General features: G+C 38.8%; 1 protein-coding gene across 2 annotated transcripts in view; it reads left to right on the top strand.

Moving 5' to 3' along the window:
- The first annotated feature begins 30 nt into the window (after positions 1 to 30).
- The window catches only part of ATG2B (autophagy related 2B), a 60,204-nt gene continuing 45,264 nt past the window's right edge, over positions 31 to 14,970 (top strand). The window contains exons 1-6 of one of the 2 annotated variants that reach the window (XM_010987648.3): positions 31 to 679; positions 7,121 to 7,283; positions 10,314 to 10,466; positions 10,948 to 11,050; positions 12,307 to 12,469; positions 13,219 to 13,398. In XM_010987648.3, coding sequence (XP_010985950.3) covers positions 518 to 679; positions 7,121 to 7,283; positions 10,314 to 10,466; positions 10,948 to 11,050; positions 12,307 to 12,469; positions 13,219 to 13,398 — 924 coding nt within the window. In that variant the 5' untranslated portion in view covers positions 31 to 517. Of the gene's footprint in view, positions 680 to 7,120; positions 7,288 to 10,313; positions 10,467 to 10,947; positions 11,051 to 12,306; positions 12,470 to 13,218; positions 13,399 to 14,970 lie in introns of those variants that run through there. The other variant, XM_064486230.1, reaches the window with a different exon arrangement.

Here is a 14,970-nt window from a genome sequence, read left to right as displayed (position 1 = left end):
CCCCGCCTCCGGGACCCCAGTGTGGCGTCACTTCCGCCTGCGCCCGGTCGCGGGCTGGGAGTACAGGTCTCGCGAACGCGCGGGAGCGTCCCAGAGTCGGGAGCGCGCCCCGCGGATGACAACAAATTCGTCGTGCGACTGCGGTGGCAGTGTCCGCTTCAGTCCCGGCCTCAGGCTCTGCTGCCTCCCGGCGCGGTCTCTTCCACCCTCTCTCTGTGTCGGCTAGGACCCCCTCGGAAGCCCCGGGCTTGGGGCGACAGGGACTCCGCGCCTTGTACTCGCTAGGCCTAGCGCGACCGGCGCGGCGCGGCGCGGCGCAGGTGATGGGGTCGCCGTGAGGGATGGCGGGCGCCGACCGAGCATGAAGGGGCCTCTCCGGGCTTAGGCCCTGCCGCGGCCTGGGCTCGTCCGCCGGGACCCGAGGCGCCGCTGCCGCCGCCGCGGCCTGGAGCTCGAGCTTGGGCGCCCAGGCCGGAGCCGCTCGCAGCCCCCGCCGGCGCAGCTGCCAGCCCTCATCATGCCTTGGCCGTTTTCAGAGTCCATCAAGAAGAGGGCCTGTCGGTACCTCCTGCAGAGGTACCTCGGTCACTTTCTGCAAGAGAAGCTGAGCCTGGAGCAGCTCAGCCTGGACCTGTACCAGGGCACCGGGTCCCTCGCCCAGGTACCCCTGGACAAATGGGTAAGAGCTGCCAGCGGCCAGCGGGGCGGGACTCACTCCCTTCTTTAGAGCGATTTGAACGAATGTTACCCCAGGTGACGTGGATTCAGTCCTTCTCTGGGAATTGTTTGGATCCAAGTGTGGCAGGGCTCAGAGAAATGTGTTGAAGTGTTGTTTAATCTGTTTCCAGCAAGTTTGCGCTCCCAAACCCACGTGTTCCAGAAACTTAACTGAGGTGATGGAATCTACACTGTGGGAATCAGCTGAGTCAGTGATTTGGGGGTCTGTGAAGCTGGCTGAAAGGGGTCGATGGAAGAAGATGATCAGTGTTGCCCCCTTGAGGATAGGAGGGGTCACCGGGTTCTCTGTAAACAAACCGTATTTCATGGGATGACACTCCGGAAAGATTAAGAATGAGGAGGAACTTTGGGGATGTCAGAATGCCTAGTTATTCCTTTATTTATTTTAGGTTGGTTACTTACACACTGCGGCCTCCGTACAGCGTTTGCAATCTGGAAGGTTAGGTGAAGGCCACGTCTGCCGGTTTGCCAGCTTTTGCTTGATACGTTTTTAGGGCCAGCCGGTGAATGCATGTGTGGCCCTAATTGTGTCTTTTGGTTATGCCTCTTTCCTTCATGTGACAAGTCGTAAAAAACAGGTGTTGCAATAAGCGCTGAAGCTGCAGTTTTCAAACGTTTAAAAACCTGTTTTCCACTTGTCATCCAGAGGTGGTGAATTGACTCATTTTAACAGGTGCTTGGTGTGCAGTTTAACTCAACCACATAGATCTGTACCTGCATTTCTGTGTTCAGTGCATAGTATTTTACTTCAGGTGTATTCAGTCTTGAGTTTGACAAGAATGGAGTGGCTTTCCCACTTCCCCGAACTCCGTATACATAAGCATGTAATTTTATCAGCAAGCAGATGACTTAAACCAGGGAGAATACACAGAATATTGGAAGAGCCCTGGTTTGAGTAGCAGAAAGACCCAGTCCCACCCCATGGTCACCCATTTTGCCACAGTTAGTCAATTGACATTGGACATAGTAATTCACCTGAGTTCAGTAAACATTAATGGAGGGTTCACTCCATGCCAGGCACTATGTCAGGGTACTGCATTGCTATAATTCTTACCAGATTCTGATGGGTATTTTAAAATTCATTGGCCCGTAAGTTTATCCTTTCGGTAAAATTATGAATAGGCTGTCTTGAAGGAGGAGGGTTGGGCACTTATTAACAAGTCTTTTTTTTGGTTCATATGACTTTGTATGCGTTATTCTTTAATGACTTTTCACATTAATCCTATAAGGTGGGTATTACTATTTCCATTTCACAGATGGCACTAAATAATTTGCCTCAAGTCACAAGGCTAGCAAGGGATATAGTGAGAATTCAAGCCCACCTAATTCTCTGAGCTTAATATTTCTTCATTAGTCACATGGCTTCAAGCCAAGGAAAGAGCAGTTAATGTAATTGAGCATTTGTTTATTTCAGGCACTGTCCTGGGCACTCTCATTTGCGTGCTTTTATTTAATCCTCATGGGAAATCCGAGGTGGTAATATTTGAATTATACAGTTTGACTTCAGGATCATTGGAAGAATAACTTAGGGGTGGACTTAATCTGAAGGTTATGTTTTGTTCTGCTCCTTGAAGATGAGGAATATGCCCAACCAAAATGATAATGTCGAATCATCCAGTAAACATTGACTGTTGCTGATTTTGTTATTAATTATAGTGTGCTGTGTTGATGACTAAGATAAATCTTGGTGTGACACTTAGATGTAACTATTTAAACTTCTGATTCCATATTCAGTTACTTTTGACACTTGCTTTTAGTGACTTTTATGACTGAAAAAAGATACCTCACAAAGATTCATAGATCCAAATGGAGGAATCACATCATTGGCGACATTCCTGATGTCTCAGCCATCAATTATGCAGAGGATTGTGTTGAAATCTCCTGTGACATTCCTGTCTTCCTTGATCTCTATCATTTATTCTTGCTAATTAATTGGAAGGTGTTGCATTTATATATATAAAGAATTAACTTTAAAACTCCTTTTTAAAAACACTGTTCAGTAGACTTTAGATTCATTGAGATAATTTTTCATGCTTTCAAACCTTTTGTAACCTGTGTAGATAATGATTTTTTAGAAAGTGTTTTTAATAGACATTGTCTCAGCAACAAAACCGTGTAACAGTGGGAACATTTCCAAGTATTTATCAGAATGTCCTCTCTATGGTATAAGTATTTGAAAAGCAGCTGCTTTTCTCACTGATTAATAAAGTGAGATATCTTTGAGAAGACAGATTGTGTGTTTTGTTTTTTGGAATATACAGATGCTACCAGTAGCCATCTGTCATCACATAAATGGTAGCTGTATTTAGAATTCTTCTCTTTGTGAAGAAGAAAATTGCTTATTATTTTTAAATTCAACTCCTAAATATTTGGCCATTAAAAAACCCCAGGAAATCAGAACATTGTTGTCATTTTCTGTCTCTTACAAAGATTCTACTGTTTAAAGGTCTGTTTTGCTTATGTAGACTATATGCTGCAGTAAGTGTTATTGTGCTGAAACACAGGCCAAGCAGGGGTACCAATCTTCACCCTTCCCATCATGGAACTACCAGCCTTCTCCTTCTCCTTGTATGGCCTGAGTGAGAGTGCCAGTGACCATGTGTGTATTAAGTATTAGTACAACTTTTAAATCTATTTTATCTCTTTTTGGATTCTGATACCTTGGTTTTAACAAAGAAAGATACATTCTTTTCCTAGTTAGTCTTATGGTATGTATTAAAAAGAAACATATAACTTAATTTTTTTTTTTAATGGAGGTACTGGGGATTGAACTCAGGACCTTGTGCATGCTAAGCATGCACTCTACCACTGAGCTATACCCTCCCCCCACTTAATGTTTGCTTTTATTCATCCTGCCAAGTACACCTTGAGTTCCCAGTAGTGCTCATCACTGTGCTGGGTAGGCACTGTGGAAGACAAAGAACCATAGTCAGCATTTATAAATTGTTTACTTGGTACCAGAAACCATGTTGGTAGCTTTACATGTTATTTCATTTATTCTTCCAATAACCTTATGAAATTGATACATCCCTATTTTATGGATGAGGAAATTGAGATTCAGAAGTTAAGAACTTGTCCAAAGCCACCCAGATAGTGAGTGACTGAACTTGGACCTAAACACGTAGTATGTTTTAAAGGACTATTCTTCAAACATGTTCAATTTTCTTTCAAAGATTTTTGAAAAATTACCGTATTTCTTGTACATTTAAAAATTGACTTAAAAATTTTTTTCATTACAAGTTTAGATAGTTGTAGAGGATAATTTTTGTTGTGTTGTAAATACTGATACAATAAAAATACAGTTTTTTAACCCAGTGGAATCGAAATGCCATTACATATTAAAAAAATGCTTGAACAAAGTCTTCATTAATATTTGGAAATTTAACATTGTGTCTTTTCCCATTGAACTCCTTTGTCCACCCTACTTCCTCTGCAGAATTTTCCTGTAATTTACATATTTTATGCTTATGTCTTTTATTGCTCATGCTGTCGTTTCTCTGCAATAAAAACATGTAACAAAATTGATATTAAAAATTTTGTTACCATTAAGCTTTCTTTTGCAGTAAGTGTATTTTCTGGTGTAACATCTTAATTCCCATAATTTCTTCACTATTTTTTCTTTTTTTTTTTGAATTTTTTAGTGGTTTTCTTAGTGTTTGCTCTGGGCTTACCATATTGAGCTTATCAGTATCTCAATATAGTCATTAGGCTTTCAGTGTTAAATTTTTCCTCTGGATTGTGTGGTTATTACAGTTACTAGAGTGCAGTTGCTCAAAGACAATATAAATATATTATACATTTGAATAAGTAAACATAAAAACTTTTATTGGAAATATATTTATCAATGTTATGGATGTGTTTCCCCCCTTCCCTGATTTGTTCATGTATCAGTAGATAAATATACTTGCAATAATTTGATAAGATTCTTTATAAATTTCTTTCTACATTTTTAAAAGTTTTAAGCTTAAGAAACACTGATGCCATAAATAAGTAGATGAGAATTGTAGGGATTCTGCAGGAGTGGCATCGCTTAGTTCTTGGAATTTGATGGTCATGCCCAAAGCACGTGTAGGATGGGGAGACACGAGGCAGCTCACTGCCGGCCCTGCCTGGGGTTTTTACATCCTAGGCAGCGTATAAGGGAGGGCTCAGGGAGGGAAAAAGGTGTGCGTTTTTTGGCTAAGTGGGAGAAGGGAGCCTGTACGAGGGAGTATGGGAAAGGAGACCCAACATGATGCTGCTTCTTTAAGTACTCTTCTCAGGAAGATCAGTTTAAGGAAGGAATATATTTGGAGATTGAGGATCTGCATATGTATACCTTAAAACCATCCATGTCCATGTGCTCTTTAGGAAGTCTGTAGGATCACACAAATACCAGTGTGAGGAAAGCCAATTAAAGTAGTAACCTCCAGTGAAAAAATGTGAGCCAGTCAGTGTTCAACATGAGGCCTATAGACAAGGAATTGTGACACTCCCCTTACGCCACAGAGCATATAGGAAGTACCTCACATGCAGACTAGTGTTTGATGTATATTTGTTATTTCAACTCAAACACTCTATATTGTCTGCCACAAAAACATTTATTCTACTAACTATACTTACATTAATTCTCTCTTCCTTCTGTTGTAAACACTCTTCTGAAACTGCTCTCAGTGGGATCACCCATACCCTGAATGTTGCTGAATTCAATGGACATTTAAAAATCTTTGACTTTTTAAAAATTAAGCAAATATTTATTGTGTACTTCTTATGGGCACTATACTTGGAGTATAGGATTCAACAAACCCATTATTGTCTTCAAGGAGCCTATGATCTAGAAACAAAGACTTAGTAAATTGAACAAGTAATTGTTAAGTGTGATAAGTGTTGGGAAAGTAGAGGGTGACAGAAGACTCACTAACAGGAAGACCGACCCTGCCCTGAAAGTGAGCTTCCCGGAAGAAGTGGTGTTTTAAATGAGGGCCAACTAGGTCTGAGCCAGGTGCAGAAGGTGGGTGTGGGAGGCCATCCACCTGGAGAATGGATTGAGACTGCTGGAACCTGCTGTAATCCAGAGAGATGGTGGTGGGTTGCCCCAGAATTGACTTCTTGTTGGCTTTTGCTGCACTTGACCATGCCTCTCTTTATGTTGTCTTTCAGCAGTTTTCTGGGACAAGAGGCTCTCTTGATTTTCCTTCTACTTCTCTGTTTGCTTTTCATAGTTTACTTTGTAGGTTCCTCTTTCTTAACATGTTTCTTAAGTGTTGGTGTTTATCAGGATTCTCTCCTAGACTGCTTGTCATTTTACTCTACGTCAGTTCCCAAAGGCTCTCTCTCCTCCCCCTGCGGCTTCGTTTAGCCCTCTGAGTTTGTAATGCCTTTCAGTATTGCAAGCCCAGATGGCTTTCCTGAGCTCTGGACCAGACCATCCAGCTGCTTTCTATACATCTCCACCTCCATGTCTGCTCAGATGTGCTCTTTGGAACTGAACTTATCCTCCCCTTCCCCTGTCCTCAGTCAGTGGTCCCACTGTCTAAGCAGTGCTTCAGGCCAGCAGCCTGGGAGTCATTCTTCCTTCCCTCTTTTCTTTACTCTTCGTGATGCCAATTAAATCTGCTTCCTAATATATTTACAAAAATTCGTCTGTCTCTACCTTTCCTCATTGTCACTATCCTTGCTAAACCAATTTCTCTAATTTCTCTGCTTGAGTCTGCCTCTCTGCTTGAGTTTGCTTTCCAGCAGTACGTGCTCTACACAGCAGCAGGAGTGACCAACTAAAAGTTCTAATCTCATCGTGACAATCTTTGCTTAAAATCTTTCAATGCCTTCACTTTTCCCTTGAGATAAATTTCAGACTCTAACATTACCTACAAGGCTTTTTGGATCCCAGTCACCCTTATGTGTGTAGTCTTGTCTCTGGCTCATTACCCTGGGATGCCGCACTAAAGCCTAAAGCAGCTTCCCACACCCTTCCCCCAAAATACTCTTGTATCTCAAATACGTGTGCTTGCACTCTCTGACCTCTGCCTTCTTTGAGTTCTTCCACATGCTGCTGTCTGCCTGGACCAGTGTGCTTGGTAAGCTCCTCAGCCTTCTGGCCTCAGCTTTAAATAGCACTTCCTCAGGTGGCCTGCCTTGAATCTCCAGGTTAGGTTCTTTCACACACTCAAGTAGTGCAGTGTGTTTCGGTCATGCGACTCATCACACTTGAATTACATGTGTCTTTCATGGTAAGCTATTTTGTATGCTTAGGAAGGACCAGGAATCATCTTTATCTTGGTCTCTACTTTTTATATCCATAGTGCCTGACACACATATGAACATATTTAGCACTTTTGAATAAGTTAGCAATTTTAAGTTCTTGTTGCTGTAATATCAAAATGCACTTGGTTTTTCTCTTTAGTGTCTCAATGAGATCCTGGAGTCAGCAGATGCGCCTTTAGAAGTCACTGAAGGATTCATACAGTCAATTTCTCTGTCAGTTCCATGGGGCTCCTTGCTACAGGATAACTGTGCACTGGAAGTGAAAGGGTTAGAAATGGTCTTCCGACCTAGACCTCGCCTAGGTAGGTGTGTTACGTTTTTCTGTTTGTTGGTTTCTATTTTAATTCTTTAGAGATTGGGAAAGTAACCTAATTGCATTAAATTCAGTATTTTAAATTTATTACGATGCATTGTGTTTGTAAGATTTTTAGTAGATAAACTGTTAGGATGTGGTCCTTGTAGAGTGTGTGTGATTGTTATCTTTAGAGTTATTTCTCTCTTTACTTACCCATAGGAACTTTAGTATACAGATGATTGGTTTAATTATTTGTTACCAATTATCTATAAAGTGACTTAGGTCTTAAAGATTCAAACATTGTGCCAGAAACAAGGAAGTACTCAAAGATTGATGGAGAAATATTAGAAGGATACAGGGTTGGGCTTGAAGGGGCTTCCGCTGGCCAAATCTGGAAAACTTGAGTATCAGAAAGGGTAATGACAATAATGGATTATAACACACTAAATAAAAAAAAAAACCTAAGTCCATATGGATACAAATATGTAAATATTATGTAAGGAGGGCAAGGAGAACATAAAGTTCTTTATTGCTATTACTTATAAACATAAATGATAATATATCACTATGTTTTCAGCGACCATAGTAAAAGTCCAGGTGAGGATCATCAATGAATGCTGGTACCATTGGGTGAAGGCTTGTTGAGGAGCTTGGTATTTAGACAGTATCAGAATAACTCCCACTGTTTACATATTATTTGCAAAGAGAAAATTGTTCTTTCACAGTGGAGGAAATTGACAGTCAGCACCGTAACTGAGTGATCAAACTTAACCTCATCGGTAATGGGTCAGACTTACAACATGTGTGTCCTGATGTAGTGGACTGAGAAGAGTGCAATATCAGTTTTGTACTATTCCTGCTAAATGTGCTTAATCTGAATCAAATCATAAGAAAACAGCAGGCAAATCGAAAATAAGAGAAACTATAAACTAGCTGGTTAGTAGTGTTAAGAAAATGTCAGTGTCATGAAAGACAATGAAGGAAGAGGAACTGTTCAGATTAAAGGAGACTGAAGCATGAATAATTAATTTTACTTCATAATTATGTTTTTTGTTCAGTTTAGTTTTGTTTTTTTCCCATGAAGGGTATCATTGGGGCAGCTGGGGAAGTCTGGGTATTGAATGAGTGTAAGATATTATTGTGTCAGTGCTAAGTTGCTTGGGTGTGTTAATGGAATTGAGCATTTGCGGGAGACTGGTCTTGTTCTTAGGAGTTACATGCTGAAGTAATTAGGAGTGAGTGTTGTGATGTCTGCTGTTTACCTTCAAATAGTTCAGTGAAAGTTGGAGTGTGTGTGGTAATCTTGATGAATCTGGAGTAGGGTATGCAGGTGTTTGTTGTACTGTTCTTTCACCTCTATCTTAGGACTGAAGATTTTTGAAAGAAAGCTTTGGGAGGGAAAAGCTTTAAAGTAGTAGTAAGTCATTGTTGACAAGTATATGTGTGTGGTAGTTTTAATTACACGTAAGATGTTTTCTGATTAACAAACACGTATAGAGTGCTTCATTTTGCCAGATACTGTTCTGAGTGATTTACAAGTATTATCTCACAATAACTATTTGAAATGGATACTTTTTATTATCTCCATTGCCGAACCGGAAGTTGAATCACAAATAGGTTTAATAACTTGTCCAAGGTCATAGCTAGTTTAGTGGAAAAGATGGGATCTGAATTTAGGCAGTCTGTTTCTGGAGTCCGTGTTCTTAACCACTGTGCTATGTTGTGTCCTGTGTTGTCTACTGCAGAGTGTGTGTGTCTGTGGGTTTTATAGGCCAGTAAAATCATGATAGTAAATCATGTTAAATTATGAACTTTAATTCTTTCAGTGACAAGTGATGTTTGTAAAGATAGGCTTGAAGAGTTACAATCCCAAGTGCTGCCTGAAACACCAAAGTAGAATTATAGTACCTGTATTTTGAAAATTGGTCATCTGTGCATGAGAATTCTTTATAATCTGGTATTTAATTAGCAAGAATATTTTATCTTTCAACCAAGCTGAGTAGATATAGTAATACTTTGCTACAGAAAGTAAAATATTTTCCCCTTACTTTAAAAATATTTCACTAGAAGGACTTTTAAATTTAATTTTGGAAGGCAGTAATTCTAGTAATCCTTGTCAGTTTGTTTTGAATAGCATAAGGAAGTGTGGTGGAATTCTCTCATAGGAGATCTGGAAAGGATTTTTCACTAGTCATGTATTCCTTCTCCAAGGATGCTCTTCTGTTGTATCTACATACACCTACTGTACTTCTGAAGCCTGGGTCAGCTGCTGCCTCTGCCAGATTTCCAATGAGTTCCTTCAGGTGGAAGAACTAGCCTCTCTTAGCTGTCGTAATATTTTCTGGTGACACTCAGTAGTTGCCTGTTAATTCTTCGTGATAGTATTCTCTTTCTTCCACTATCTTGTAGTCTCTTTGAGGGCAGAATTAATAATGATTTTATTTTTCTATCCCCTTCAGCAAGGTCAGCTAACTATGGCCTGCAGGCCAAATCTGGTCTCTCACCTGCTTTTGTAAATAAGTTTTTATTGAAACATCTTTCTGTCTTCATTCATTCATTCATTCATCCATCCTCTCTGGCTGCTTTTGTACTAGAGTGAGAGTCAAGTAGTTGTGATGGAGACCATATGACCTACAAAGACTAAAATATTTACTATTTGACCTTTTACAGAAAGTTTGTTGACCCCTGTTCTACAGTATTTTGAACAGTACCATGTATATAAAATGCTTGAATGACTTTGTAAATTAATATTTGGCAGGTGTATATCATGTAATGAGAGCACATGTCTCTGGACTTTTTTCTGTGGTCTGCTTTACAAATCTGTCATTTTCCTTTTCAATTATTATTCTTATATTATTATAAGATGATGTTTGAATCTCAAGAGTAATTTCTAGAATATTGTATCCATGGGTAACACCATGATGCTTAATATCTCTTGGAGGATTAAGAATTTTATGTGTTTGAAATGTGTAATTTTAAGAAATGGGTTTGTTGTAACTGTGAGAAATTGTTTAGGATTAATCTATATTTTCTGCAGCAACTGGTTCTGAGCCTATGTATTGGTCAAGTTTCATGACCAGCAGTATGCAATTGGCAAAGGAATGTCTTAGCCAGAAACTAACAGATGAGCAAGGAGAAGGAACCCAGCCTTTTGAAGGACTTGAAAAGTTTGCTGAAACCATTGAAACAGGTTTGGCATTATTGAGTATTTTGAAAAATTTTGGATTTTATTTAGTAATTTAGTACCTTTATTTAGTTAGCCTTGTATCAGGAAAATTTACTGGAGTGATTTTTTTTTAAAGAATTACTATTCTTACTTCAGAACTTTACAATTGAGTAAAATACAATATTTTAAGTATTATATTCAGCTTAATTTCATGTTCTTTTTTACCCTAGCTTCTCCTCTGATTATTTTATTATGCTTGTATAATGCAGGGGTTAGAATTCAACAGTGTTAGTCATTGCCCCAAGTTGAGGTGTAACATAGGGTAAGTGCTCAGCAAGGCAAAATATTTATTACAAAACTCAAGATTTAGGTATTTTTTTAGGGAAAGAAATTCAACTTTTGTGAGTTCTTATCAAATTAATTTTGTATTTATCCCTTTCATTAGAAGTTTGTAGTTAGTATACATATGGTCTCATGTTGATGGCTACCTGTTTGTTTACTCTAGTACTAAGAAGAGTAAAAGTCACTTTTATAGACACTGTTTTGAGAATTGAACATGTGCCAGAAAATTCCAAAACTGGAACTGCACTTGAAATTCGAATAGAAAGGTAAGACTTATTCTATCTGAAAACAAATGACCCTATTCTTCCCTTTATAAGTAATAAAATCTGAATCATTAGATTTCAGGATGCTTTTGGAGATGAGAGGTGATTATATTAAATTAATATATTAAATTATTTCTGAGTAAAGTGCTATTCTTCAAGTTATGTTCCAATCCCATTATTGAAAACTGAAAGTTTCAGGGTATAATTATACATAATATGATGAATATTTGAATTCACAAAGCAAGTAATTATTTTAGTTAATATCAAATCAAAATAATGAATATTTGAGTGGTACTAAATTTAAGGCACTCCTGTTGGAGAGTTTGATTTTTCATATGACCAGTGTTCTATTTAGGTCTATGTCATTAATGTGGAAGGCTTTTTTTGCTTTGCTTTCTTCGATGTAAGTATTGCTTTAGGCTAAGACTGCTGTTTTTTTTGAGGATTCTGTGAGGATATATTTAAGGTCAATTGTATAAATAGTGATTTACTTAAAAAAGATACAAACACATCACTTTTAGTTTTTTGTGTATGCCCACCTGAAGCGCCTATAGACAGCTCCAGAACAGGGACTGATTCGCATGCACACTGCTGAGTGTTGTTTTGAGCTGGTAACTCTTCACCTGACCTGCTAGCAGAGAGAAGCAGAATGAAGCATGGAAGACGCTTGATATGTGGATCTGTGGGGGCCTTTACTGCATTTTTTAAGTAGATATGTTCTGATTTCTCCTTTACAAAACATACCTATTAGTGAAACAGTTACTGTTAACAGAACCTTGAAATTAGGTTGCATTACCTTAAATGGTGTATTTAAAAACTGTCTAAAATCTAATGCATTTAGGACAACATTGTTTTATTTAAGTTGAAGATGAGTCATAAGAACTCATGGAGTAGTTACAGGATTCAAGAAATGTCACGTCAGACTTGTGACTTGGAACCAAATGCCATCTCACTGTTACTAAGAGATGTTTGTGAGGGAGCACAGGAATTGTTATCCTTGAAATGAACTTTAGGAAGTTATTTTTTTCCCCCCAAATTTAGGAGCCTCAGAAAGTTACCTTCTTGGGGTTGATGTCTCTTCATGAAAATATTTACTGGAGTAAAGCATGGTAATGCTGACCCGCCTTGTAGGTGTATTCTGAGGAGAGCTGACACTTGAACAACTCTTTAAACTTAAACAGCTTTGTGCATTTCTTAAAATTGCAAGTAGGTTTTCCTAGGAGTTTTATGCAAATGCTCTTTTGGTTTTTAACTTCCAGAACAGTGTACTGCGACGAAGCTGCCGATGAGCCCTCAGGAATCAGCGTGCACCAGCCCACAGCGTTTGCGCACAAGCTGCTGCGGCTCTCTGGAGTGTCTCTCTTCTGGGATGAGTTTTCTGCATCAGCAAAATCTTCCCCAGTGTGTTCAGCTGCACCAGTGGTAAGGAAAAGAAGATGGAAAACGAAATCATGGACTTTTGAAAGGTTTACATGAGGGCTGCTAAATTTTTCTAGTATAGATAGTGTGTACTGATGGGTTTCTGCCTGATCTGGGAGTTAACACAGATATTCAGTAGTGTGGGTACATATTTCAGAGATTTAAAAATACATTTATAATTAATGTCATTTCTACCATTGCTGTGTATTAATTTAATAGAGAGACATTGGATACTATGTCTTGGAGGGAAATGGTATATTAACATCCAATGCCATTTTTACAGTAAAAACAGGAAATCAAGCAGTGTTCACGTTTACCTTACGTAATGAATGTATCGCTGAAAATTTATCTTACAAGTCATATCTTAAAGAAGCTATATAATTAAGGAACTCTGTTAATCCCTTCTAAGAGTAGAGAGTCCTTTTATAAAAAATTAGTCACTCCATGATTTATCTTTTACTTTATCTTACAAATCAGATTTTCTTAATTATAGAACATCTATTAAATTTTCTTATTATATAATTTGAACCATTACTGTGCTTTTTTTCCTTTTCCATAATTTGCCTTTATTATCAAGGAACGGTGCTGTGTTTCGTGCTAGCTGTAAGATGCTGGTTTATCCACTGACATGAAGTACAGTTTTCAATTCATCTACTTTATTCTTCTTAATTTGACAATTGTATTTTGCATTTCATTTTATTTATACTAAGGTATTTTAAAGAATTTCTTTCTTTCTTATTGCGTTATTGTAGGAAACTGAGCCAAAGCTGTCACCTAGCTGGAATCCCAAAATTGTTTATGAGCCACACCCACAACTAACTAGAAATTTGCCAGAGGTAGCACCCTCTGACCCAGTGCAGATTGGAGGGCTAATTGGTAGGTTGGAGTTGAGTCTTACATTGAAACAGAATGAAGTACTTCCTGGAGCTAAGGTAAGTGTTTGTTTTATTTTCCGTAGATTAGAAACAAAACAAAGCTACAAGCATCATTTAACCTGCGCAGTGACCCACTGATCGGTTGCTGTAGGTTGTCCTGTGCCTAGGGCCCCACTGTCGTGGAGTCAGCGTTTTCACCTCAGCTGGCGCCTCTGTTCTTAGATCACAGAGTTCATGTGAGGGGCGCCTTTGCCCATTTGCTACAGCTCAGGATTTGGAGCTGTTTACTACACTCACTTGTCCCCATGTTCAAAAATGTTCATTAGTTCATGTAACTAGGAATGGCTTAAAGAATCTCTGTCATCATAAAATTAACAACTTTAAAGAAAGAGATTTGAAAAGCAAGAAGCTGACTGAAGGAGATGTTTAGTTATGTGTGTGTAAAAATATTCACTGATATGTTTGAACAGAATGACTGCTTTTATAGTTGTATAATATTTATGTAAAGAGATTGACTTTTTCATGATCTCTCATAGCCTTTGGAAGATACTGTAAGGACAGCTGTACTTGTTTCTTAGGGAACAATATTGAACAGTGAAGAATCGGGAGACTTGGATTTATTTAGTCAGTTAATAATGTGTCTGTCAAGTATTATTTTCAGACTCTGGAAACTAATTTTCTATATTTGTGTAAAATGTAGTTTAAGAGACATCAGGATATTTATTTTTTATCCCCTGACGTAACTAGCTCTAGAAGTTTGAGGAACTGCTGTATGCCAGGCCCCATGCAGGTTCTTGGGACAGCTGCAGGGACGAGTGGAATACAATCTTTGTCTTAATAAAATGTGTAATAAGGGACATAGAAGTGGACATGGGAACATGGAAGAAGGAGCCACTGAGTACATGTGATTGTATAAAAAACGTTTTTCCGAAGAGTGAAGGATCACCGGAAATCCTTCCTTGGATTGGAGCACCTGGTTAGAGTTTCAGCAGGAGGAGGGTGAAGATTAGAGTGGCAGCATTCCTGTTACTGATTGTCCCTTCTCCCCTTTGGTTGTGCTCTGTCCTACCTCAGATGGTACAAAATCCACCCACAGGTCTGAAGCCTCTTCATCAAATAACATGATGGGGTTGCTAATGGAGCAGAGAGCCATGTATGTGCAGATACTACAGGGAGTCCCTACTGTGGTAACTTCCTTGGGAAACTGAATGCGTCTATGTCTCTGAGGAATGCATTTACTGTCATTTGAAGAAGGAAGAACCATAGCGATAACTTCTTTAGTTCTGTTTTGATTAATTATAGCTAGTCCTCAACATTTGTATATTTGATTTTTGTGCAGATCAGAACTTTTGCACATTATGTATTGATTTGTATAAATGCCTTTTAAATGTTACTTTTGGACATCTGTGTATTAGGTGACAGATGAGCATCTGGAACTATTGCATGGTGGCATTGTCTGTTAGCCAAGGGCTTAATGTTTGGAGATATTACTGTTCTTGCGGTAATTTTTTGTGCAGCAACTGGAGTATTTGAGTACATTTTGTTCTTATTTAATGATAATGGCTGCTAAATGGAAAAATTAAAGTTCTGAATGGTAGCAGTGAGAAACATAGATCTCATAAACTTAGT

Source organism: Camelus dromedarius, chromosome 5 (genome assembly GCF_036321535.1).
Source record: "Camelus dromedarius isolate mCamDro1 chromosome 5, mCamDro1.pat, whole genome shotgun sequence".
NCBI lineage: Eukaryota > Metazoa > Chordata > Mammalia > Artiodactyla > Camelidae > Camelus > Camelus dromedarius.
The sequence above is the reverse complement of the archived record's forward strand: the minus strand, read 5'-3'. Positions and strand labels throughout refer to the sequence as shown.